This window comes from Camellia sinensis, chromosome 11 (assembly GCF_055761805.1).
Source record: "Camellia sinensis isolate YWXY chromosome 11, ASM5576180v1, whole genome shotgun sequence".
Lineage (NCBI taxonomy): Eukaryota > Viridiplantae > Streptophyta > Magnoliopsida > Ericales > Theaceae > Camellia > Camellia sinensis.
This window is the reverse complement of record NC_138971.1, coordinates 124,126,307-124,153,842: the sequence shown is the minus strand read 5'-3', so window position 1 is coordinate 124,153,842 and position 27,536 is coordinate 124,126,307. Positions and strand designations below refer to the sequence as shown.

Below are 27,536 nucleotides of genomic sequence, written 5' to 3'. Positions count from 1 at the left end.
TTCAAACTGCAAATTGAAGGCCTTATCGGCGGCTGAATCAGAAATTGATTAGTGTTATGTGCTAATGGGGATTTATGTGATTTTATGGTAGATTTAATTGAAATTTGATTTGGGATGATTAAATTAGATTAATAATGTTAAATTACAATAGTTTGAGTTTATTACTTTCTTGCCATTATAGTGGGCCACTTTGTTAAACATTGTTTAGAGCTTAGTTTCATATCATTTGCTCATCTTTGAAGACCAAACCGTGGGTGAGAGGAGAGTGAGAGGAAAGAAGTTGAGTTCACCTAGATTGACTTGAAACTTAGAGGAATTGAAGGGAATTTGCATATTTAAGCTTTCACACCTTGAATTCAAGACCTAAGGTAGAGAATTCATCCTTTTAATTATGAATTTAAGTTGTATCTTGCATGGTTCATGGAAATATTGGAGATTAGAGTTAAGTTTTAGCTCAAAGTGTGGAATTCTGAGGCATTGTGTGCATGCATGCCCATATCATAGTGTTTCAAAGTCATTTTCATGAAATTCCCACATGCATGTCTCTATTTTGGTTTTGATCCATGAATTAATCATATTCTTGAGCTCAATCTTGCATTTTATCATGTCTTAGAGCATTAGAGCTCATGGGAACTCATGCATGTATGATTTTGAATTGTTCTTCGTATTTACATTTGAATTTGTGTTCAAATTGGCCTACCTTTGGGCTTGATTTTACAAACTGATCTTCAAAGACATGTTATACTATGAGTTTTTAAGTGTTTTCCAGAAAATTGGCCCAAAAGAATTGAATTTGAGGCTTAAATGCTTGAGTTTTGTGCTTAGGGATCAATTTGGAAATTTCAGATTTTGGATCCACGCTCGAGCGTACACCCTGAGTACATGCACTTCCGCTCGAACGCGGAAAGTCACGCTCGAGTGTGAAATGCATATGCCCAGAAGTTCATGTGTTTTGCAGTTAGCTCGAGCGAGGGACTTCACGCTCGAGCGAGGGTCTGAGTCTTACGCTCAAGCATGGGTCAAGCGTTCTTTGAGCGTGAATATCGTGCATCTAATACTTTTCATGAGTTTGCAGTCCGCTCGAGCCGGGAAAGCCATGCTTGGGCGGAGCTTCATTGTCTGCATGCCCGCTCGAGTGTAGACCCCTGTTTCAACAAATTTTGAAAAGTGTTTCAAGGTACTTTTTGCATCCTCATTTCCATCCTAGGCATTCCTAGGTCATGTTTAAGGCATCTTAATGAGGATAATGTTCTAGAATCACACCAGTATAATTAGGGGCTAAGTTATTAATCACGAGTGTGTGTTCGTTCTGCAATTGTAGGGTTGGCATCCGAGGATGCTCATTAGCTTGTGTATAGCCCAGTGCTCTGTGAGTAATAATGTTGTAAAGATATGTTCAATTATGATTATTTTCTGAATGATCAACTGTTCTGCTTACTGAAACGTTATTGTTTAATGAATGAATGTTTGTCTTATTTGTAAACTGTATCTGTGGCATCCATAGCAATTTACTGTTACTGTACTGTTACTGTTACTGTCACAGAGATCTCTGTCGGTTCCCATGTTTGGAACCACTACTGTTACTGTTATGATGGCCATCAACTGACTATTCGATCTGTTAGAACCTACTGTACTGTTTTGCTATGGGATGCACCACATATGACTGCTATGGTTTTCCAAGTGACAGTTCATTACCAATGGTATAATGTCTCTTTCATGCCCAAAACAACACTTAGTTTGGGCCCTCTTTCCATTAAAGGACTTAAATTCACCTTTAGACTTAATTGATTAAAGAATTGAGAGGTAATTAAAAAGGAGTAATAAAATTGGTGAATAAAAAGGTGCAAGATAATAATTTGGTTTGGGTTCAATCAGACGTTAATTGAACCCTTGAGTCTTGAGTCGTTTCATACTCATTAGTGATGAAAACGGTTCAAGATTCATTTTCAACTACTTTCCTTGATCTTTCATGATAGGGAAGTGGCTTTGAGAGTCTTATTTTGTTGCATTCAATGAACTTGCACACTTTGGTTCATAGGTCATCATGCAATGAAATTGCATAGATTCATGGTTTGTGAATCAAGTTTTACTACTCCTTTGAGTTGTTCAAATGATAAGGAGGGGTAAATTGTGCAAACAAACCCTTGAGAATACCCTGTCCCTGCTCTAGTTACTCTTTGTTGCAACAAGACAATCCAGTCAGCAGTGGCCGGCAGTCCAACATCAGTGGACGGCAGGCCCTCTACCGGCTACCAGTGCAAAATCCAGCAGTGTACTTTTGAAGCAGAATAGAGTTGGTCTGGAGGTGGAAATAGTGCAAATGTTCTACTGTGTAACAGAGGCATTCAGCAGCCGAAACAGTGGCTTTTTCGGGTGGAAACCGCATTCATGCATGAGCCCTCCATCGATCCTCGGGATTCGTGTTGTAAATATATTAGTGTTGTGCTTAAAATAGTGGCTTTGTAATTAATTAGTTAGAATAACTAATTCATCTCATGTTGTAATTATTTTAATTAGCTAGATTAGTTAATTAATTAGTTCATTCGATTTGTAATAATTAGTTAAGTAGTTTAGCTAAATTATTCATTTGTTGTTGTAATAGCTAGGTAATTAGTTAGCTAGTTAGTTTATTCAGACCCTCCTGTGTGAGGGCGCAGTGTTGTAATAATGTGTATGTCTTCCAACCCCATGTCTTTCTCCCTTTTATTTACTAGCTTATGATGGTTAGACTAGAACATCATGTTTTGTTTAGCATACTTTATGTTTGCATCCACTTGTATTGCATGCACCGAGGCTCGGTTTATCATTCTAACTTACATTGTAGTTTAAATACTTCTTTGAATACATGCTTAGACTGCATGCTGTCAAATTGATTCATTTGCCACATTATTAGTCGAGCCTAGTAAATTGCATATCGCATGTGTTGCATTAGTCATATCGCATAGTTAGGAATCATGCATTTTTCTAACTCGTTTCTCTTATTGGCTTGGAGTACTAGGTGAGCCTTTACTCGTTTTAGCATATCGCATGTTGATATTGCCATGTTTAGCATGCTTGCCATGAAGCTAATTGCTTAAGTGCTATAATTGCTTGAATGCCTATGGATGAAGGCTAGTTGCTTGAATTGGAATAATTTGAGTAATATTCATATGCGATCATTTTTTCAAGTGATACATATTCGAAACAGTTTTCAAAACAAACATGAATCAAGTGCTCCAATTCTTGCAAATTAGTCTATACTTGTGTACGCATCACATAGTAATGCTAGCCTAATAATCGGAAGAAGAGCATATAATGTAGACAAGATTCATATCATGATTAGTAGAGGCCAATCTTTGATCGAGCGAGTGGGGGTGCTCAATTCATGACCTTCCTCTCTTGTACCTAAGTTCCCAAGCCGAGACAATCATGGGAATGACGGACACATGGCCTTTGACACGAGTCACGGGTTTCCTAAATTCTCCAAACAAAATTTAGGTGGCGACTATATCTGGCAAAGCAGTCCATTTTTGGAAATCTGATTCAAAATCAATTTTCCAAAAGATTTGCCGGATTTGGACTTTTTGGTGTTTATCTATTTCACATTGCACTTGTGAGATTAGATTCAGAACTGCAGGAGTCCAATACTGTAGGGCTTATTCGTCTTCTGAAAGGGGGCACAAAAAGTCGAGCTACAGTCATCTACCCAACAGGAGGGTCCCCTCTAGCATAGGCTCTGGTTGCCCGAGTCGTCTCACCTGCCACAGGGGCTCCTACTCTCTCGCCTGTGCGAACACCCGTCAGAAGAGGTATGAGATGAGTCTGGATGAATGTTGTATAATCACCCTTTGCTCCGAAGAAGTCTATATCCAAGCTTGCCATGAACTGAATAATATCCTCAATTAGGAGGCTATCCGTTGTCTGCGTAGACGTTAGGGGTGGCATAGGAATGACTGGATCAAGCGAGCCTACCGTCTGGCGTACGAACCGCTAGCTCAGAAACCAAGCCCGGTAGACTAGGCCCTCTAGTAGAATCCGGAAACGAGATGTGCCCCAAGCCCTCGCATCCCTTACCCCGGCCGGCATCGTCGCCCAGGGCTGCCACATGATCAGCAAACAGAGAATGTATAGATTATTAGTTGTCGTCAGTTGCCAAAGTATGAATCAGAGTAGTATTAAAGCAAAAATGATTGTGAATTTTGAGTTACCTTATCGGCAACCACTGTGTCAAAATATCGGCGGAAGAAGGTGAAGGTCTTACGATTTCGGCACCGACACCGACCGTCGTACCGTCGCAAATAACGGAGAACAGGAGGGATCTCCTCTATAGGCTCTAGAGCAAGGGCCGAAAAATATGCATAAACCCACAACTGCAAGGAAACGACAGTAGTATACAGTGTCAACAGATATAGAAAACACAACAAATATAGAATGTGCAAAGTAAAAAGCCCCGAAAATGCAATAAATATAGAAAGTGCAAAGAAAAAGGCACAGAGCATGAACAAATATATAATGTGCAAAGCAAAAGGCACACAGCATGAATAGATATAGAAAGTGCAAAGCAAAAAGCACATGTATTGAAGATATAAAGCAGAAAATGTGAAGTAAAAAGCATAAGTGCAAAGTAGAAAGTGGAGTGCATACCTCCCAAGCTCGCCAGTAGCCTCTGACCCGCTCTCTCCTTATGCGGGAAGTGGAGCTCATGAAGTTGTAAAGTGTGGCAGGGCCAGCTCTGCCCCAATCATAGAATCGAACCTGGGACAAGATCAGTAAGGCGCTCAGTAAATACAATCCTACTGTGTTCCACCTGTTCACAAACAAGGTGGTACTGAGAATGAACATCAGAAAGCCCCAGGCGTACTGCTCTATCTCCTCCAGGGTCACAGGCTCGCTCCTGCGAAAATGCTCAGAAAACAGCTGTACCGTACCATCACAGTCTGGATATAAGCAGGCGCGCTCCAAGTAGGAAGATCCAAGCTACCTCCCACTCGCCCATATCCGTGTCGAAGGGGATAGGTTCACCCCCTACTCCTAGGCCTGTCAGCATGGAGAAGTCGTAGGGAGTTATCGTCATCTCCCTATTAGAGCTGCCAGAAACTGTACCTCAGCTTTTCCTGCCCCCTTTCGGAAGACGAGAAGCCCTACAGTTCGGACTCTACTTGTGCTTCTAAATTTGATTTCACAAGTGCAATGTGAAATAGTGAAAACACAAAAAGAGTCCAAATCCGACGATTCTTTTTGGAAAATCAATGTTTTGAATAAAATGCCAAAAATAGACTGCTTTGCCAGATTTCAGAGTCGCCACCTAAATATTTTTGGAAAATTTAGGTAACTCAAGACTCGTGCCAAAGGCCATTAGTCCGTCATCACCAAAGTTGTCTCGGCTCGAGAACTTAGGTACAAGAGGAGAAGGTCATGAATTGAGTACCCCTCTCGCCCGATCAAAGATTGGCCTCTACTAATCATGATATGATTCTTATTTACATTATATGCTCTTGTTTTGATTATTACTCTAACATTACTATGTGACTCACACAAGTATAAACTAAGTTTGCAAGAATTGGAACACTTGATCTCATGTTTTATTTGAAATTGTTTTGTGAGTTTGCCACTCAAAAAAGTGGGCTAAAATGGACATTGATCAACTTATCCCAATTCAAGCAACTAGTCTTCATCCACAGGCATTCAAACAGTTATATCATTTAATCACTTAGCCTCATGGTGAACATGCTTTGTCATGGCAACACTAACATACAATGCAATATGCTAAAGCGAGTAAAAGCTCACCTAGTACTCCAAGCCAAAAAGATAAAAGACTTAGAAAAAATGCATAATCCTAACTATGCAATATGACTAATGCAACGTATGCGATATGCAATTACTAGGCTTGGCTACTAATATGGCATATGAATTGATTTGATAGCATACAGTCTAAGCATGTGTTCAAAGAAGTATTAAATTAACAATGTAAGTTAGAATGATGCACCCAGCCTCAATGCATGCAATACACGTGGATGCACACATGAAAGATGCTAAATAAAACATGATATTCTAAAGCTAACTATCATAAACAAGTAGATAAAAGGGAGAAAGATGTGGGGTTGGAAGACATACACGTTATTATAACATTTGCACCCTTACGCAGGAGGATCCGAATAAACTAACTAGCTAAGCTAATTAACAAGGTATTACAAAACGAATGAAGTAATCAACTAAACTAGGTCATTAATTATTACAACAAATTAACTAACTAATTGAACCAACTAATTTAATTAATTACAAATCAAAACGAACTAAGTAGTTACATGAATACAACATGAAAAGAATGTTAAGTTAACTATTCTAATTAATCCGCCTCGGGAAATGAGGAATGCTCATGCATGCATGAATTTCCACTTGAAAAAGGCCACTGCCCTATTGCCAAATGCCTCTGTTACACAGTAGAACATTTACACTGTTTTTCACTTCAAAACCAACTCTGTTTTGCTAGAAAAGTACACTGCTGGATTTTGTAAAGGTGGCCTGCCGGCCACCGATTTCTGGTTTTTCCTACTGCAATAGAGAGCAAACAGAGCAAGCACAGGGTATTCTTAAGGGTTGTTTGCACAACTTACCCCTCTTTATCATCAAACTGCTCAAAGGAGTAGTAAATTTGATTCACATGCCATCAATGGATGCAATTTTCACTGCATGATGGCCTATGAACTAAAGGGTGCAAGTTTAATAAATGCAACACATAAGACTCCCAAACCTCCTCCCTATCATGGATGATTAAGGGAAATGGTTGACAATGACTCTTGAACTGTTTTCATCACTAATGCGTATGAAACGACTCAAGATTCAAGGGTTCAATTAACATCTAATTGAACCCAAACAAAGTTATTATCCTGCATCATTTTAGTCCAAGTTTTATTATTCCATTTTAATTTCCTTTCCATTCTTTTGTTCATTAAGTCCAAAGGTGAAGATTATGTCTTCTAATGGAAAGAAGCATCAAACCAAGAGTTATTTTAGACATGAGCGAAGTGTCATGCCGTTGGTAATGAACCTCCAAAGGGATTAAACCATTAAGCATAAGGCCTCAATCCCATGCTTTAAACAAGCAACTAGTTTGAACCAACTTTCAAAGCAAAGCAAAAGCCAAGAAATGAAGGAGGTTGCAGAAATGATTAGGGGTGAAAACAAGTATGGAAAGCCATAAACAAATGCTATCAACTCAAATAGGATGGTGGCTAAGGCCTAAACCACCAAACCTATGAGGACAACTAAGCTACAAGCATGCAAAACAAAGCATAAATGCAATAAACACCTAAAACTGTCCTAAAGAAATCTTAAAACATGTAAAAGTGCTGGAATTAAGACAAAAATGGCTAAAATGGTAAGCTATAACATGGAGCTATGCATGCTAGTGAACAAGACATAAGGAGGGGAGGCTAACCCCTCCAATTTTGGACTTCAAAACATGTTTTGAGCCATTGAAATAACTCTGAAAATTAGAGTTTTAAAGCTCAAAAAAAGATATTGTAAAGGTGGGAAACACAAGGGTAAATACTAGAAAAGCAAGGTGGAGAGAAAGGTGAACCACCCCTCCACCCTTTAAGGCCTTTCACCACAAGTTTCAACCCAAAAATATAGAGTATACAGCCCAAAAACAGTAGAAAAACAATAGGAAAAGAAGCAATTAAAGTAATGAAACAAGCAAAGCCTTATACCTCTTGAAGAGAAGAACACTTTCAAGCAATCATTCAACACAAACACACCCTCAAGAGCTCAAGTTAGGCTCAAAAGCACCACAGCTCAAAGATGGTAAGGTTTGGTTAAGAGTGTGTAGACAAAAGCTCAAGAAATTTCAAGAGAGAGAGAGAGAATTGTAGAAAGAGAAAATTAATTTTGCTCTGATTGTTCTAACCCTAAAAAATGGAAAGGGAGGTCCTATATTTATAAAAAAACAGGCCACTCCCTCAGAAACATTAATCCATACACGTGGGAGCAGATGCAAGCATCTGTGCAAACAGCTAGCACAGTTAGCATAAAATATCTGCAAAACACACTTGTGGCCGGCAGGCCACACACTTGGCCAGGAAGGCACAGGGGTAGCCGGCAGCCCACAAAAATGTGCCTGCAAGTCCCAAGTTTTTCAAGTTTGAAAGGCTTAGGTTTTGGTGCAAAAACAAGGCACAAGGTTTGTAGGGTTTTGAGGCTCAGGGCTGTGGCATTTCGCTGAGGACTTTTGAGCACTTGACGTGCATATACATTCATCATTGGGTGTACAAGTGATGGTGCCATAAGGGCGGTCAAAAATAAGGGTCTACACCAGCGAGCATGTGCCGAAAACCCCTCTGATGCTTAAGTCAACAAATAAGACAAGCAAGGAGAAAAAAATCTATGAATTCGGGAATAGTAATTGCAATACTTGGAATTAGGTTAGATTTAAGCATTTATAAGTTTCGCATGGCATAATGCAAATAGGACTCTAATTCCCCTTTGTAGAGTCCTCGTAGGAATCACATTCCTAAAGGATAATGCCCATCCTTTAACACCCTTCTCATTGCAAACCATGTGAGATGGCACAACTCTTTGCATGGCTTCCAGCAGAGCAACTAAGCTACATTAGCCTTGTCAACATTTGATTCAGCCATGCAACATGCTGCACCATGCAAATCCAGCATGGCACACCACCAGGCTAACGTAGCGCAGCTCTTCACTTTGCTCAGTCAAAATGTTGCACGAAATCGCATTTGACCGATCTTCTTACGTAGTTCAGTCCATGCCTGCTTTGGAATTAGTTGCTCGGTCACACCAAGAGTCATCTTTGACCGGTTCACACTCTACATAGCCCAAACCACGCAGTCTTCCAATCTGTAGCCCAGTTAATGCCAAGGGCATGATTTAGCTCGATTTGTTGGTACGCATCCACAGACCAGCCCATCTGTGCGGCCCAAATCCCAGGCTCATGTCAACTTAGCTCGACTCAATTTCTACAACACAAATTGCCCTCTCAAATTTGTAGAATGTTGCCTTGAGGGTTTGAAAGCTTATTCCCTTATCAAATTTGTAAAATTTTCTCCAATTTAGTAGAAGAAGATAATAAATTTGTAGGGTTTTACGACAAACTTTGATCTGAATATCTAAACTTTGAGTGTGATAAAGATTGATGGAGTTTCATCACAAATAATAGGGGTGAGCATGGTCTGGATTGGGAGAAAACCAGGACCAATCCGTTATCTACGGTTTTAGAAAAATTAGAACTAATCCAATCCGTTTAAATCGTGGAACCAATCCAAACCAATCTGTTTAAACACGGATTGGATCGGTATAGGACCACGAATTCACATAATTAAATAACAAAAAAAATATAGAACATTTAAAGCAAACAACATCCTATATCAAATGATCAGCAGCAGTAGTAGACAACAACCTGTGTAAAATTCTAAGCAAACAACATCCTATGTAAAATTTCAAGCAAACACATAGCAACAGTAGTAGATAATAACAAACAAATTCCAAGCAAACAACATCCTGTGTAAAATTCCAAACAAACACACAGCAGCAGTAGTAGACAACAACAAACAAATTCAGCAGTAGTGGACAGTACATTTCCCTTTCCACAAATTCTAAGCAAACAAAGATATACTAGTTTTAGACAACAACAAATAAAAAAACAAAAGCATGAATGTTGACAGCAACACAGCAACAACAACAAAAAACAAAAGCACCACAGTAGCAGCGGCAGTAGCAGTGCAACAGCAACAACAGCACAACAGCAACATTAATAGCAAATTTCACATCACAACAAGCAAATCACTTTCCAGCAGCAATGTTAACATTGGTTAGAGCTGTAAAAAAAAAATTAATTTCAGTTTAAAGTAAAAAATGACACAATACATGAATGAAATTTAACTGATAAATTGAATATTAGAATTCTATTACCTCTTTCTATATCCTCCAAATCTGTAAATTTTTCTTCCATCTGAAGTGGCAATGGTGAAGAATGCAACCAATCTTGTGTACAAATTAAACTTTCAACAAGTTTTGGAGTAAGAGAACTACGAAATTGGTCAAGGATACGACCTCCTGTGCTGAAAGTAGACTCGGAAGCAACAGTAGAGACATGAATGGCCAAAATATCCCTTGCAACTTGAGAAAGAACTTTATATCTTGAAGAATTTGTCTTCCACCAACTTAAGATGTCAAAGTTTGCAACTTCCATTTTACAAGATTTTTCCAAATACCTATCTACTTCTGACTTTCCTGTATCACCTTCTTCTTCCTCTAAAAGCTTTTGAAATTTTGTCATAAGTGACACTTGCTGCTCACTTGTACCAATGTTTACTTGATCAACAATGTCTACCTCATGAACCATTTCATTAGAAGATGAAGCAACTGTCTCAAACTGTTTATACTCATCAAAAATGTTATTCAAAGTGTCTCTTACTTTTTGAGTGAGTTCACTCACCATGGCAGGCTGATAAACTTCAAAATAACAAAATCTCACATACTTCAACTTATAACGAGGATCTAGCACAACAGCAATCAATAACATCAAATTTATTTTTTCAATTTTTTCCCAATACTTGTCAAATTTAGTCTTCATTTTCATTGCCATGGCTTTTAAAGAAGGATCTAAACTCTTTCCCCATTTAGTTAAGGCATTTTCTATAGCACAAACTTTAGTGAAGTACAAGTTGGAAGTGACATACAAAGACCCAGACAAGCAAATAGTTGCGTCATAAAACTTTTGCAAAAATTGTGTAAGAACATGTGCATCTTCCCAATCTTGAGTGGTAGGAGGTCTATGATTAAGTTCTATTTTGAAATGTGGGTCCTCATCCTCTAATCTCTCAAATACTTTTTGCACTTTGTTACAACATCTAGCATTAGATTTGTGGAGTTCCACCTAGTTTGAACATCTAGACACAACAAGCTTTTACATGTTACCCTCTCTGTTTCAGCACATGTCCTGAAAAATTGTTCTCGTTGTGGAGAACTCCTTACATACTTCACCGCATCACGAATTCGAGTTATTAAATCTTTTATTTCACTTAACCCATCCTTGACAATTAAATTAATTATATGGGCACAACACCTCATATGCAAGTACTCACCCCTTAAAATCAAAGAGTCACTGTTTTTAGAAAACTTCATTTTCACATATGCAATAGCTACATCATTAGCACTTGCATTATCCACAATGATTGTACTAAACTTCTGTATAGCCCAGTCAACTAAACATGATTCCACTGCCTTACCAATTGCCTCCCCTTTGTGACTAGAAATCACACTAAAGTTGAGAATTCTTTTTTGCAAATTTCAGTCTTTATCATTAAAGTGGGCTATTAGGCACACGTATGAAACATTTTGTGGAGATGTCCATGAATCCGTAGTGAGACAAAGTCTATAGTTTGAATTCTTCAACACATTTTTCAATTTTTTCTTCTCACTACAATATAAATCCACAATATCTCTTTCATCACACTACAAAATTGACGGAATCCTTCACGCTCTACAAACGTAAATGGAATTCATCAATGATTACCATTTTAACAAGTGAATCCCTACATGCTTGTTGATCAAATTTCCAAACTCCAAGAGTTTTTTCACCTTCTGTTATAGATTGAAATGCCAAAGTCTTTTGTTTTTTATTTTTTTTACTCTGAGGGGACTTAGGACAGTTTGCAATATGTTTTCTCAAAGTGCTGGCTCCATTTGCACTAATCCAAGCATAAGAAGCTTTACAATGGTTACATTTAACACATGCAGTAATCTTACTCCCTTCTTTAAAAATTTTGGTAAAATGCTCCCAAACTTCAGAATATTGTCTAGCTTTTGGCTTAGGAGGAGGGGGGCATACCTTTTAACCTGAAGGAGTTTCAGGCTAAGGATCATGCTCTGGCTCAGATTGAGACTAAGAGAGGTCGATGACATCATTTGTGTCTCCAATACTTGATATCTATCAAACAAGAAAAAGAAATACATAAAAAAAAAAAGATTAATATTATTAGAGAATAGTTCCTTTGTGTGGGTCTATTTATGTGTTACTGTTAAGTAATAACTGAACCACTATTCTGATGCTAGAAATTGATAAGATCATGCATAATTCTTTGCTGATGTATTTGTTTTCTACGAAATTAGCTAATATTGCTGATAAATCAGTTTGTTGCTGAATGAGCTAGATGGCTCATCAATGGATGGTTTTAGTGTGATGAATGCTTTTGTCAATATAAAATACATATATACACAGTATATGGTTAACTTATTGCAATATATTTATATTTATTTTTCTCAGGTTACTTCAGGAATGAGCCCAGATTAATGAGCCCAGCTTTCAATCTTTATCGATGCAACTTAATTGGATTACTTACATACAGAAATCAAAGAAAAAAGAAAATTGTGATGAATTCTTTTGTCAATATAAAATACATATATACATAGTATATGGTTAACTTATTGCAATATATTTATATTTATTTTTCTCAGGTTACTTCAGGAATGAGCCCAGATTAATGAGCCCAGCTTTCAATCTTTATGGATGCACCTTAATTGGATTACTTACATACAGAATTCAAAGAAAAAAAGAAAACTATGATGAATGCTTTTGTCAAGATAATATATATATATATATATATACAAAGTATATGGTTAACTTATTGCAATATATTTATATTTATTTTTCTTAGGTTACTTCAGGAATGAGCCCAGATTAATGAGCCTAGCTTTTAATCTTTATGGATGCACCTTAATTGGATTATTTACATACAGAAATCAAAGAAAAAAGAAAACTGTGGATTACTTACATATAGAAATCAAAGAAAAAACATACGCTACGGATTTTTTTTTTTTACTTACATTTAAAAATAAAAACAAAAAACAAAAAGATAAGATGAAATCAAAAATAAATAAATAAATAAAAACAGAAAAAATAAAAATAAAAACAGAAAAAAGAAAATAGAATAAAATATAAATAAAAATAGAAAAAATAAAAATAAAACCTCTTACTTACATTTACCGAATCCATTGTAGATGACATGAACAATCGATTTGAGATTAAATCCATCGATCTAAGATGAAGTCACAGCAGTGTATAGTGTATGTTTTTTCTTTGAGATTAAACTCAAAATCCACTGATCTAAGATGAAATCACAGCAGTGTATTGTGTACGTTTTTTCTTTGAGATTAAACCCATTTCAGAGTGTTAGAGAGATAGAGAGCTCATCGAGAGAGAGAGAGAGAGAGAGAGAGAGAAGCAGCTTACTGATCTGATCTGAGATGGACAAGAGTATGAGAGAGAACTTAGTCTAAGATGACACTTTAGCTTTTATATGAAACAAGAAATTATATTGTGTGGGAGGGTATATGGTATAAATATAGATTATTTCTAGACGGTCCGGATCAGTTCCAATCCGGAACTGTGGGATTCAATCCAAAACCAATCCGTGGCGTACGGTTTTGAAATTTCCAATTCGGAACCAAACCACGAATTCAAAAAAACAATCCAAACCTATCGGATTGGACTAGACCAGATTAAATTACGGATTTTACGGATTCCTTGCTCAGCCCTAACAAATAATTGCCTTGAAATTGAAAGCTTAGGCAAGAAAAGTTCATCAAGTCTTTGATGCTTTAATTTGATTGGACTTTCTTTCTACGTCATTTATGTATGTAGAGTTATGTGGGTCAAATTCTTTTGAAGATCACCTCAATTTATAAGCATGGATGGAGGAGAGCCGTGATAGATTTCAACTTCTTTGATAATTATCTCTAACTTATTTAAAGATAAATATCAAAATATCACTTTAATAGTATATTATATAATTTAATTGGTTTGACCACATCAATAAGGTAAGTAACTTAATTTGATTACTCAAATGATTGTTTATTAAAAAGTGCATCATTTTAGTATGCAAAAATATTTTATTTGACCACTATGTAATTTTGACTTAAGATCAATTAAAAACATAATAAAATTTGATTTGCTAATAATTATGTCATATTTCACTACAAGAAATTACACATTGTCCAACCACTTTTGCCAACTAAAAAAATTTTAGTCGCAAAAAATGATATTTGGCAACCAAAAAAAAAGTTCGTAACTAAAAATTGATACTATTACCGACTAAAGCAATTTTGTTGCAAAAAAGTTTTTTTTGCGACCAAATGAAAATATTAGTTGCCAAAAATATTGGCGGGAGGTGAAAATCTAGACAAGAATAGTAAAAACGTTTAGCAACTAAAACAATTTAGTTGTAGATATTAAAATGACGTGGTTTTGATATCTAAATACACGGAAGGACCATGGCCGACCAACACTGTTGTACGGGATAACTAAACTAATTCAAACCTATATCACAAAAAAAAAAGAAAAAAAAGAAAAAGGCGCCTCTCAATCGAATTTGATCACACCTCAGTCGCGCCAATCACCTCGCCTCACAATCAACATTGCCGTCCGCCGTCCTCGCCTTTCCATCATCAACGCCGCCGTCTGTCTTCCCCATTTCTGATTCGTCTTCGCCTGGCACCGTCATCTAGGTTTTTTTTTTTTCAACCTTCTGTCTCTCTCTGATTCGTCTTCTGTTTATATCTCTCTGATTCGTCTTCGCCATTTCTGATTCCTCTTTCTCATACTCTTCTTGTTCTACAATGTCTCACCCACCAAGGTCCTCACCATTGCGATTTTTCAGAGCATCTTCAACTCTCCCTAAAAACAATTTGAGGTATAAATCCTCTCTCTCACTCTCACTCACTCAGTCTTTATCTCTCTCTCTCACTCTCAACGTTTCTGTTGATGTTTGCTGCTGGGATATGTCGATAATAGGATTTCAATCTGTTGTTTGTGAGGGCCCCCAATCTGTGATGTTCCCTTGGAGTGTTTTATTTCTTCTCTTTCTTTAAGTATCCCCTTTTATTTGTGAATTACAAGCGGATTTGGGGAAAATTACAAAAAAATTTCTGGAAGGATTCACATAATAAAGAACAAGAACCTATAAGTTAATTTATTTATTTTTATTTGTAAATTATTTGACCTGTGATTATTTGGTTCAGATTCATTTTATTTGGAGATATGATAAATTATTGCTGTGGTAGTTTACCAAAAGATCATTATTGTTATTATCACAATAGTAGTAGGGATTTCAATTGATTTATCATTCCACCAAACTTATTTAGTGGTGGAACTCATTGTTGGGCATCTTGAAATGGAATGTGTTGAAACCCTGATTGCAATTTGATGTATCATTCTATGACTCGACAGAGATCTTTTGGTTTGTAATTGTTTGCCTTTCCAAAATTTGTGACTAGCTAAAATTGCATATTTTTGACCATTGGGTTAGTCTGTTGAGTTAGTCTGTTGGGCATCTTGGAGTTTGCCGAGGGATGCCCTCTTGGCAAGTCTGGCTTACAGTGGCTCAAGATACATATGGCGAATTTGTATGCTGGTGGTGTGGGCAAGTTTTCCTACGAGGGTCGAATTGCATTTACTGAGAATCATTTAGATGATATCTTTGATTCAGCAGACAGACCTCTTGAAAGAAGGTGCTAGTGGTTGGTTGCAGAGGATCCATGTCAATGCTTGGCAACATGTATTAATCTTGCTGAAGCATTGAGAAGCTCCTCTCCAAAGACTACTATTTCATGCATGCCTGTCCACCAGGTACTGTAGTCTAACCATAAAAAAAAAAAAATTGATCTGGGAATTCATCAGCAATATGTATCTGTGTTTGTGTGCATTTGTCTGCTCAAAAATTGAACAAGGCCTTCAGTACCAACTATTTATTCCGATTTATAAAATAGAAGAATGGAAACAAGATATGGACAGAGAAAAAAAAAAGAAAAAAAGAAAAACTTTATGCCAGCTGAATCTAGGAAATGAACATAAATTTTATTGAGCTTTGCTTCCAAGTTATCGATTGAAGTTTCTCTTAATTTAATTTATTTCATTTTTAAAAGATCCTGTTTTCTATTCCGTAAGCAATGTGCTTGCAGAGAGGAATAGTATTTAAAAAAGAAAAAAGAAGCATCTATTCTGGCTTTTGTCACAGTTCCTACTATAATTTCAAGTCTTCAATATATTAAAGCTTCTGATAATTGAAGCTCAATGACATGTTGTATAGTTATATTTTACTCTCTCATGTATATGTGCTTATGGCACCCACACATACATCCAATCAGACAAATTTGTACATATGTGCTGTAAAATACATTTAAAATTACAATTTCAATGTAATACGCTTTATGTCTATGCTGAGACAGAGTGTCCCATCCTATTTGTTGACAGATCATAGACTAAAGACATCAACAAGTAATGGAGATAATAGATTTTCGCTGGTCTTCTTGTTGCATAATGTCGCTACTTGTGAAATTAAGAAAACATCAGGCAGATGCTACAATTTTATTGTTATTTTTATTTTTAAACATTTTGATACGTAAATACAAGTTACATTTTCTTTTTGTTGTTATACTGAATTCTGGAATACACACCATTGCCCAAGCTTTAATCTAAGATTTTTTCCCTCTATTTTTCCCTCTTCAAGGATGGTTCATGTAATGGCCTGCAATACTATGCTACCCTTGGGAGGGACAAGGTAATAAAATCTCTATCGCTTAGCTCATATGAAGTTGTTCACTTTTGGCCATGGTTGTCTTGTTCTTGTATTGTAGTGAAAAAAATTACTTTCGTTCAGTTAGGAGCAGCTGCAATCAATCTTGTTGCAGGAGAGAAGCCTGCAGATGTTTACTTGGGAATTGCTGCTAGGTACACAATTCTCTTCAGATATATATGTTTTCTTTTCTAGTTTCTTTTTCTTTCCTCTTTTTGTTGGTGTGTGTGTGTATATATATTATCTATTAATAAAGGAAGAAGGGAATTCGTAAGTGACATGTACATCACTACTAGCTTCCGTAACCAATATTTGGGAGGCTGCTAATTTTCAGTTCTATAAACTTTAGAGGTGAACCATCTTGATTAAATTCTCTAGGAACATATAAGTTGGGTGTGAAGTGTGAAAAATTAGTGTCAGGATTAGAAGAGAGAAAGATAGAAATAAAGAAGAGAAGAGAATACGATGAATAGGTTTGGGTGTATGTCAAACCATCCACCTTAGAGCATATTTTATATTAGAACAATAGAATGTGATAATAATATCATGAATGCAAAATAACATAAAACATACAACAACAAAAGAAAAAAATACTCTGGAAAATCAATATCACCAATAACAATGAAATGTCTGGATCCAGTCTGAACATACCTGATCAATGTCATTTATGGTCTCTTCTCTGATTCTGAAAAACAAATTACTAACTGGAAATAGAAAAGAATTGAGGTCATGTCTTTGTTCAGAAGCTAAGTGCACTGGATGACCAGCTTGGAGATGGATCAAGGGAGTTACCTCATGGTCCTTGTGTGGAGCTCATGAATGAAAATTTATATTGTGGTATTACATGGAGGTGCTTAGACAGATCTGATAAAGATGCCTTGGCTTGTGACATCCTCTTGAATCACAATTGTGAAAATCTCCCCTGTAAATACTATTGATATTCTTGCTGTGATGCATAGTTCTTGATATTATGCGGAGAGATGCAGAAAAAGATCCCGCAACTGATCCGAACGCATCGCGTGCTAGGCTTTTAATTAATCAAGTTCGATTGCTTCTCATGTTCATTTAATTCTTATGGTGTTTAATTCATGTATAAGATATCGTACTGAAAATAGATGCATTGAACTTGTTAAAGCCACAATAATTCTCTACCATTCTTAAGAATTTAGCTAATTCAGATAGGTGCTTCCCAAATTTCATTACTTTTCCTGAACCTAATTTAGTTCTATCACTGATTTCCTACCTTCGCAACTGGAAATCTTCAGGTAGACAGGAAATTGGTTAAGCAAACGGTGATGAAATCACTGTATGGCATGACTTGTATTGGTGCCCATGACCAAATCAAGAAGAGGCTAAAAGACCGTTGTGCCATTGAAGACGAAGATGAGTTGTTTGCAGCATCTTGTTATGCAACAAAAGTAAATACATACCGCTATAGTAAATCTTTAACTTTGTTGGTTTTTGGCTTTTTTTCCAATAAAATAGCTATAATTGTGATACGGTGGTCGACAAAGTCACACCAGCAATTTGTAATAAATGTTGGAATGCCTGCTTTTTCACATTCTCAGCCTAACAATTTTTTTCCCTCTATATATTAAGGAAGGTTTAAGTTAACTATGATTCACTGTATGGCAGGCCACCTTGACCGCATTGGGTGAGATGTTTGAAGCTGCACAAAGTATCATGAGTTGGCTCAGTGACTGTGCAAAGGTCTATTCACTATAATTTTAGATGTTTTGCCTAGTAAAAGAGATATGTACAGATTGTGACCATCAATAGCTGTGAAGCTAATCCGTGTGTGCAAAAATGGGTTTAAATATGTTACATGACGATTGTGTTGTGGTCGCTGCCCAATAGGTAAAAACAAAATAACAATGCATGTGATGGGAAAATGTTGTTTAGTGTTGAGTACTGTTATGTTTTTGCTGCAGTCATAAGTCACCCCATGCAATCAGTTTGCTGCCCATTCTGTTTTTGTCGTACTCCTACTCCAATAAATTATGAATTTAAGTTCATATATGGTCATGTTTTTCAGTTATGTAATTTTATTAAGTTCAGGTGTCAGATATACTCTAGAAATCTGAACTACATGTTTGCCTATCCAATTTAATGGATGATGAAGTTCTGGTGATGACTGCAAACCGGTGTCAGCATGGACTTGTGTGGTGTGTGAGTGTATGCGAGCAGGAGCTTGTGTGGTGTGTCACGTGTGTATCATAAACATCCTCTATACCATTCTCTCTTGTACTATTTTTATATAGACTCGCGTACTGGTGTTTGGTTTGAGTTTGTGTCTAAGTGTCTGATTAGTCTAATTCAATGTTCAAGGACTTCATCATTTTGTGTATAGAAATTAGAGACTATGGTACTCTCTTCTCAAGGTAATCACATATTCATTCTTTTCATTTCCCTGATATCATATGCACAATGGACCATCCATTATCATATATATATATATGCCCATTCATGATTTACAAAGAAATCATGGAAAAAAATTGGTTTTGGTTTTGGTTTTGGTTTTGATTTTGAGAGAGCAATCTTTTTAAGAGCCTACCTGTGAATCATCTCCTTCCTCCTCCTTAATCCTTTAGGGACTTCTATATCTGCCTGAGAAAAGGCCATGGAAAAATCTTTTTCTTTTACTTGATTATTCTACTCCCTTCCCTTGCAATTCTCTCTCTTTGAGGGAACTGCATAACAATGCTTGAGCAATATTGTATAATGGCATGGTATAAGAGTAGGGTAATAATAAAATCTATGTAAAATAATTTGAAAAACTGGTACTCATTCATTTCAAACCAATACATCTTTATTTGTTATTTCAAAATGTTACTACCATTTGCCAATCATTTTTTTTTCCTAGTATATGGTAATAGGGAAAGGAAAAAGAAGGGAAAAAAAAAAAAGAAAAGGAAAGAAAAAAAAATTGTAATTCAAATCTCCTCCTTCAAAACACCACCAGTCATCTTTTGCTATTCACGTGCAGTGGATACAATGTGAGAAAGGAAGGATATGTTGTTACTTGGTTTGTTTGTTCTCATGTGAGTTGGATATCCTTACTGGTTTTGTTCTCTTATATTTTGCCTACATGTACTCAGTGCTGTGCCCTTGCAGGCTCTTCTTTCATGAAATTGTTAGTATTATGGGACCAGCTTATTCTCTCTCTCTCTCTCTCTCTCTCTCACACACACACACACACACACACACACACACACACACACACACACATTGTTATGCAGTTAATTCTTGTGTTTTGCATTGAATGACAGCCCTATAAATAGGATTCTCAGTTGCAGATCTTTCATCAAAACTGAATGTAGTTCTTAATTTTGTTCATTTACTGAGGAGTCAGTCCTAGTCCTGGTAATGGTAGCTAAAGTGAACTGGAGGTATATGTCTTGCTGTCTTTGAACAAATTGTCATCAAAAGTGAACTTTATTAATTATTAATTAATTTATTCCATGAGTTGTTTTATTTACAGGAGCAATTAAGAGGCAGTGGTGATGATATTGCGGCCGCTGATTATACTGATGCACTGAAGCCTTCTGTCATTGCACTGCCTCTACATGGATGTAAGTCTGGAACTATTTTACATCTGAGACACTTCTATCAGTTCTTTAAACTTTTAAATAGACACCTTTTTCAGTTGTAACCAGTGACCAAGTTGAATGTATTAGTTGAGCAGAAACATCAAAATTCAAATGAAGAATTTTGAATTTATTACGCTTCACATTACTTGGATTAGGATTTTTAAAGTTTCTGCTCAACTTAGCAACCACCTAGAAGTACACAGGATTTTTTAATTTGATTCTTAACTCTATCTGCTTTTTGGGTTTTTGATTTTGCTTCATTTGGTTTCTGAGAAAATCTAGTAAGGAGAAGGAAAATTTTGAATTTATTAGGTTTCTCATTACTTGAATTGGGAATGTAAAAAGTTTTACTGAACTTAGCGTAGTAGAAGTAGATAGCATTAGTTAATTGAATTCTTAATTTTGTTGTCTATTTGGATTATGGGAAAATCGAAGCATTAGTTACTATATTCTCTCTATGTACTTCTTGGGTTTTTGATTATACTCCGTTTGGTTGTTGAGTAAATGTAGTAAAGAGAAATGAAGGAAGAATTTGAACTTTTTAAGTTTCTCATTACTTGGATTGGGAATTTAAAATTTTCTAGCTCAACTTAGCCTTCTAGAAGTAAATAGCATTAGTTAACTGAATTCTTAATTCTGTTGTCTGTTTGGATGATGAGAAAATGGAAGAAGGAATTGCAATTTTAAGATATATTTTGATTTTGAAAACTGAACTTGAGCTTTAAAAAAAAAGTAATACCTATGCTCATTCGAGCAGGGGTTATACTTTTTTTAGGTTTTTAGGTAATGACAAAGATAATGTATTGAAAGGCATTTGTCTGTGGTAGGATTGAAGTTTGTCAATTTCTTCAATATTAGTTTTAGTTTTTGTTGGTTTCACATCTATCTTAATTCACTAACAGTATCAATACATTAGATTGATTTCTATGTTTTCTTTTAGTTCTAGGGTTTTTTTTTTGGTTTCATTCACAATAGGACCTTACTAACTAAGGATAAGTCAGAAAATTAGACATAAGAAAAATAAAAATAAAAGAGAGAGAGAGAGAGAACAGAAAGAAAGAATTTTGTATCTTTGTATCTTCGTATCTTCTTCACGTTTTGAATTCTGCAGTACAAGTACTTGAGTTACAAGTATTCCTGCAACTGTGCTTACTACAACTTTGTGCAGTAGAATTTTAGTTTTTTTTAAAACCAATTACAAAATAAAACGCAAGATTTTCCTTTTTACCCTTTTCTGTTTTCTTTTATTTTCTTAGGAAGTTGTTGAGCATATGGTATATAGTTGTTCAAATAGTTTTTAATTCTCTATCTAAATTTGAGAAATGAAGAACTCTATTGGCTATTTAGCTAATGGTTGGTGGTTATTGTGGCTGAATGGGCCACTTCGCAGCCTTCACAAAGGGTGCTAGCCATGGTTTTGAACATTGGCCATTTCGTCGCGAACTGGCTAATGTGTGTCTAGTTTTTAACTTGTAACTCCTGTCTACATTATTCAGAGTAACGTGTAACAAGGCATTGTGGTTTCATGAATAGATAGCTTTTGCTGGAAAATTGAGTATCTTATCTTATCTGTTCACTAATTGATTTGTGTCTTTCTCTTTGCAATTAGCAGAAGCAGCAAAAGCACAATTTTCACGTGATTGCAGTGATCTCCTTGCTCTTGTCCGGGATTATGAGGGTTGAAAAGAAGCTAAAAGAGATGTAGCTGGATATGAATATTGCTGGAAGAATTTTATTTCTGCTCAATCAATGAAAACTATTGATGCTCTGTGAAGGGAGTTCTACTCTTCACTTAAGGAATATATTTGAAATTTTAATACTAGATGGATGTGAATTGCATGATTATATATATTACAAGCGGATTTTTAATTGAAGGAATATGTAGTTTAGAATTATTTGTAGATAAAAATTTATAATAGTTGCCGACTTTAATTAAACAGGTTCAGAATTTGATGATTTATATATTTTGTTGAATGTTCATGATTCAGGTGAATTGTTGGTTTGATTGATTATTATAAATTACAGATTGTATTGAATGAATTGGATAGATTATTATGAATTATAAGTTTATTTTGTTGCATGTTGGCGCAAACATTCCTTTTGGTGACCAAACTTTTTGATCGTAGAATGTGACAATTGGCGACCAAATTAAGAGGTCATAGAATGTCACAATTGACGATTAAATTTTTTGGTTGTGAAATGTGACAATTGGTGACCAAACTTTTTGGTTGTGGCATGTAATAATTGGTGACCAAATTTTTTGGTCATGAATATGACAATTGGCGACCAAACATTTTAATCGTGGAATATGACAATTGGTAACTAACATGTTTGGTCGGCAATACGTCACGTTTTGCGACTAAAGTGTTTTAGTTACTAAATTGATTAGTCACAGTAATGATATATTTAGCGATCAAAAATTTAGTCGACAAATCCAATTTTTTCCCTACTAACAAAAGTTTTGGTCGCTAATTACTTTTGCCAACCCTTAATTGGCAACTAAAGCGGGCGACCAAAAAAATTGGCTGCAAATAGCTTTTGCCGACTAAAATTAGACTTTTGTCGACTAAATTTTTAGTCGGCAAAAATGCGATTTCCAGTAGTGTTTTTTAAGGTATGACAATTTGCCATTGGCGAAAAGTAATCAAGTAACTTTCCCAAATTTGGGGAAATGGGGATTTGGAGGATGTTCGGAAGGTGGGATTGGGTTTTTTCCCTGTATGTTCTTGGGATAGAAAACTTTAAAAATTCTAATACTATGTTTGGATTATAAATTTTGGTAAAAAATTAGAAAGAGAAAGTAGGTTTCCGATTCTTAAGGTGGCAAGCCACAAGTTCATCCAGCCATATAATTATAACAGTTTAACCTTTTATTTGAAGTATGGAATTGAAGCTTATAGATTTTCGGAAGACATTCGTGTTCTTTTTGCTTTCCATGCTTTAATAGTATAAAAGTTTGCCTTGTTAACTGCTCAAATTTAATTTGAATCTAATCTGAAAGTGATTTCAAGATTTTGTATCTATTGACGAATATCTGATCTAAGAAATTGACGAATATCTAAAGAAACATGATTGATCCATTGAATTTGAGCTCACTCAAATTACTCGAATTATATAAGTCAGACGTCTGGTGGGACGACCGGCGTCACCCTTATGAACCACTCTTGTTAGCTGCAGTTGTCACTTTTGTCTACCGGTGTGTCAACTGGCAATTGCCCGAATGACCGATTGGACGACCAGCATGCACAAATTTAAGCAATTCAGACGAACCCAAATTCAATGAATGTAACAATGCTCAAATCTAAAATTGATTGATCATACAATAATTAGATTCGGATAAATCCAATCCAATTATTCAGATTTTATTTATATATATAAATAAGACTCATATTTTCAAAATAATGGGCAATAACAATGAAAAAAATAAATGAAACCTCAAATATATCACTTTTGCATATTGTCAATGGATTGAATCACAATTCGATCTATTGATCGGTGAGGAGCTCCTTTCCATTTCTCATCTCTCCATATTCCTTCATATTCTTCTTGTGAGTTTTAATTCAGGCATACATAAATGAATTGAAGGGTCTACTTTATAGACCTAACGGTAAAGGTTATCCATGCAAAAAAAAAAAACAGCTTCATTAGATGAATATAAACACATGAACAATGATGGTTTAAGTTTATAATAATATTTGCCGTGTATTTTATAAAATTTAATTTAATTTGTTCCTATGTTTATAATTGTTTGATGAATTTAATTTTTTGCATGGATGATGTTTATTGTAGGACTTATGAGATAGATGGTTTAGATTATCGATATGAGTTCGAAATGAGAATTACAAAAAGAAGTACAGAAAAGTATGGAGAAATCTATACTATAAAATACAAAAAGTCAAAAAGTCACTATCCTATTTAAGTCACATTATCTCTCTACCACATCACTTCAAACCCAACCCATACCCAATCCATATTTCATAAAAAGTCAAAAAGTGCACTTATTTAGGACATTCCAAATCACCCCTAAGCAAAAGGGGGTTTCTAACTCCCAAGGCTTGTGGGAGCGCCAATATGCTAATCCTAATTTTCTAATTTTTTGTTTTTTTTTAAAAAAAAAAACTAACCTCAGCATTTATTAACTTCTCTCAACCCACAAGACTTTTTGACTTCTCTCATAATTACTGCAGTGTCTTTTCCAAAACAAATAATTTGTATATTAAAATTTTTCTTAAACAAATATAAATATCTATATCTATATTTATCTATTTATTTATATCTATCTCTAACCCATAAGTTTCATGAGAGTTTCAATATCCCAATCTAAATTTCTTGACTTTTTTATTTAAAAAAAAAAAAAAAACCTTAGCATTTATTAATTTCTCACAACTCCCAAGCCTTACTCTTATAATAATACTTTAATACATTAAGAATAAGTATTAAAAAAAATTCTTTAAACCTTAGATTGTTAAATTATTTTTATAAAAAAATCTTAAAAAACATAATTTATATATTAAAAAAAATTTAAAACAAATATAAATATTTATAATTATCCTTTGCATAGCACGGAAGATAGGCTAGTCTATACTATATATTAAGCAAAAGGGAGTTTTTAACCCCAAGCCTTGTGGGAGCTTCAATCTCCCACTCTAGATTTTCTAATTTTTTGATTAAAAAAAAAAAAAAAAACCTTAACATTTATTAATTTCTCTCAATCTCCAAGTCTTACCCTCATAATAACACTTTAATGTATTAAGAACAAACATAAAAAAAAAAATTCTTTGAAAAGTCCCACCACATATGATTATTATCCCTCATAATAACACTTTAATGCATTAAGAACAAACATAAAAAAATTTCTTGAAAAGTCCAACACATATGATTATTATCAAAATATTAAACTTTAATATAATATAATAAAAAAAGAAGACATTTAATTCCTTGAAAAGTCCAACACATATGATTATTATCAAAATATTAAACTTTAACATACTATAAAAAAGGAAAAAAAGAAGACATTTAAAAAAATAATAATAATAAAAATCGCAATTCACATATATAGATAATTGTAAATATATTAAGAAAAAAAGGGGTTTCTAACTCTCAAGTTTTGTGGGAGCTCCAATATCCCAATCTAAATTTTTTGATTTTTTGATTTAAATTTTTTTTTTAACATTTATTAGCTTCTCTCAACTCACAAGCCTTACCCTCATAACAACACTTTAATGCATTAAGAACAAATATAGAAAAAAAAATTATTAAAAAGTTCAACACACGAATTTCTTAAAAAATCCAACACATACATATGATTATTATCCCTCATAATAATATTTTAATGTATTAAGAACATGCACGAAAAAAAATCCTTAAAAAGGCCAACACATATGAATTCTTTGAAAAGTCCAACATATATGATTATTATCCATCATAATAACACTTTAATGCATTAAGAATAAGTATAAAAAAAATTCCTTGAAAGTCCAACATATATGAATTCCTTGAAAAGTCCAACACATATGATTATTATCAAAATATTAAACTTCAATCTAATATACAAAAGAAAAAAAAAAAGAAGAAGACATTTAAAAAAAAAGAAAAAGATATTTAAAAATCACAATTCATATATATAAATAATTGTAAACACAATATGTACATAACACGAATAATATGCTAGTATGGGTATAAAGGGAAGCTAATCTTTGTGAGAATATTTACAATTGCCCTAATTGGGCTTGTGGGATTGACTTTACAAAAATGGGCATCCTAATCAAATATTAATTATTAAAAGGGTAAATTATAATTACATCCCCCAATGTTTCCTTAAATACGAATTGTCCCTATGATTTAAAAAATTATAAAATAACCCTTTGTCAAAATTTTTTATTTGACAAAATTAATTGAAAAAATAAATTTTTTAACTTCTCTCTTAAACAATAATAAAATTATCTTAATTATTAATTGAAATATATTTTTAATATCATTAAATACTGATAATTGACTTGATGATTTATTAATAAAAGGATCCATTTGTTATAAAATTATAAACCTCAGGGGATGAAATATAATTTCTAGGACTACAAGAGGTGATTCATATTTAAACAAACCTTAGGGGGTGTAGTGGTAATTTACCCTAATTAAAAAAATGAAGTGTGGTTTCTTTACTCATTTTTTTCTTCTTTTTTATTAATTTATTTATTTATTTATAGAATGTGTATGGTTTCTTTACTCATTGATTCTCCACTTCTTCTTTTTTTTTTTTTCATATTGAAATATTTATAATGCTTATTATTCTATTTATTTAGTCAACAAAGCACAAGATTAAAGAACGGAATTGCATGAATTGTGTGAAAGTTTAGCAATTAAATATTTAAAATGAACCTAAAAGATGAACCCACTTCACTTGATGCTCAATTCATTCAATGCAGCAGATCTGTTGTTAGGTCTCTATTTTGATTTGGTTTGCTATTTTCAGAACATTGGATTTAAGAGATTATTTTGCGGTTCTAGCTTGAGAGCTTCTATAACATAAGGTTGTTGAGAAAGAGTCAACTCACTGTAATTTTTATATTTATAGTGAAACTCTTTCGCTGCTTTTCGTTTATAAATAAAAATTATGTATAGTTTTTGAAAGATCACGTGGTTGTGTGTCCAATCAATATTATTTTATTATTTTCTCATATTATTTCTATTTTTTGTGGCCATATAAGTACACAACTCCTTACTATTGGAGTGCATATGTTATCATCTATTGAAAATTATTTGAATTAAAGTTTGAATTAAAATTATTTTAACCGGATGATTAATATTTTTTTGAAACATATTAATTTTATTTTTTATATCAATTTATTAATTTTATTAAATTTGAGGGCTATACTGTAAAATTTCAAAAGTCAACAATCAAACATTTATTATGTTAAAATTTGGCATGATGCTCTATCTTGGCAAATTTGACACAATATATAATACTATATTTGACATTATGAATAGCAAACTGAAGTGTGATTTTTGTGTCTATTATGCCAAATTTTAGTAATAACATGATATATAAGTTGTTGTTAGCACCCCTATATCTTATCAAAATTTTGTTTACTCCCTCCACTTTACTATCTCTATTAGTTTTCGAAATGACGTTGTAAGACTGACCCAACTGTTTAATTCGAAATCTAAGAAGATACTTTAGACAATTAAAAGATCATGAAACAAAGTGAAATTAATAACTGTAAACAAAATAAAATTTGCCATTTATTCTATTTACCCTTTTATCTATTTCGCTTTTTGCCATAACAAGATCTATGAGACTTTTTTTTTTCTTTCTTTTCTCTTCCTACACTTTATTTTGTTCACCAAAAGTTGGTCTGGCAAGACAAAAGTAGCGAGC

At 34.4% G+C, this 27,536-nt stretch overlaps 1 protein-coding gene across 16 annotated transcripts; it reads left to right on the top strand.

Annotated features, from left to right (window-relative positions):
- Nucleotides 1-14,264: 14,264 nt before the first annotated feature.
- Nucleotides 14,265-22,148, top strand: LOC114299804 (DNA-directed RNA polymerase 2A). Of its 16 annotated transcripts, none has more exons than XM_082894653.1 (8): nucleotides 14,275-14,505; nucleotides 14,658-14,690; nucleotides 15,489-15,625; nucleotides 16,506-16,556; nucleotides 17,837-17,989; nucleotides 18,207-18,281; nucleotides 20,053-20,143; nucleotides 21,771-22,148. In XM_082894653.1, the coding sequence occupies exons 3-8, from the start codon at nucleotides 15,611-15,613 to the stop codon at nucleotides 21,842-21,844; spliced, it is 459 nt and encodes a 152-aa protein (XP_082750779.1). In that variant the 5' UTR covers nucleotides 14,275-14,505; nucleotides 14,658-14,690; nucleotides 15,489-15,610; the 3' UTR covers nucleotides 21,845-22,148. The 16 variants fall into 16 exon arrangements, 12 of the variants coding, with proteins under 12 accessions (XP_082750782.1, XP_082750779.1, XP_082750778.1 ...); XM_082894652.1 differs by having other exon boundaries at nucleotides 15,486-15,625; XM_082894651.1 differs by having other exon boundaries at nucleotides 15,319-15,625.
- Nucleotides 22,149-27,536: the final 5,388 nt, after the last annotated feature.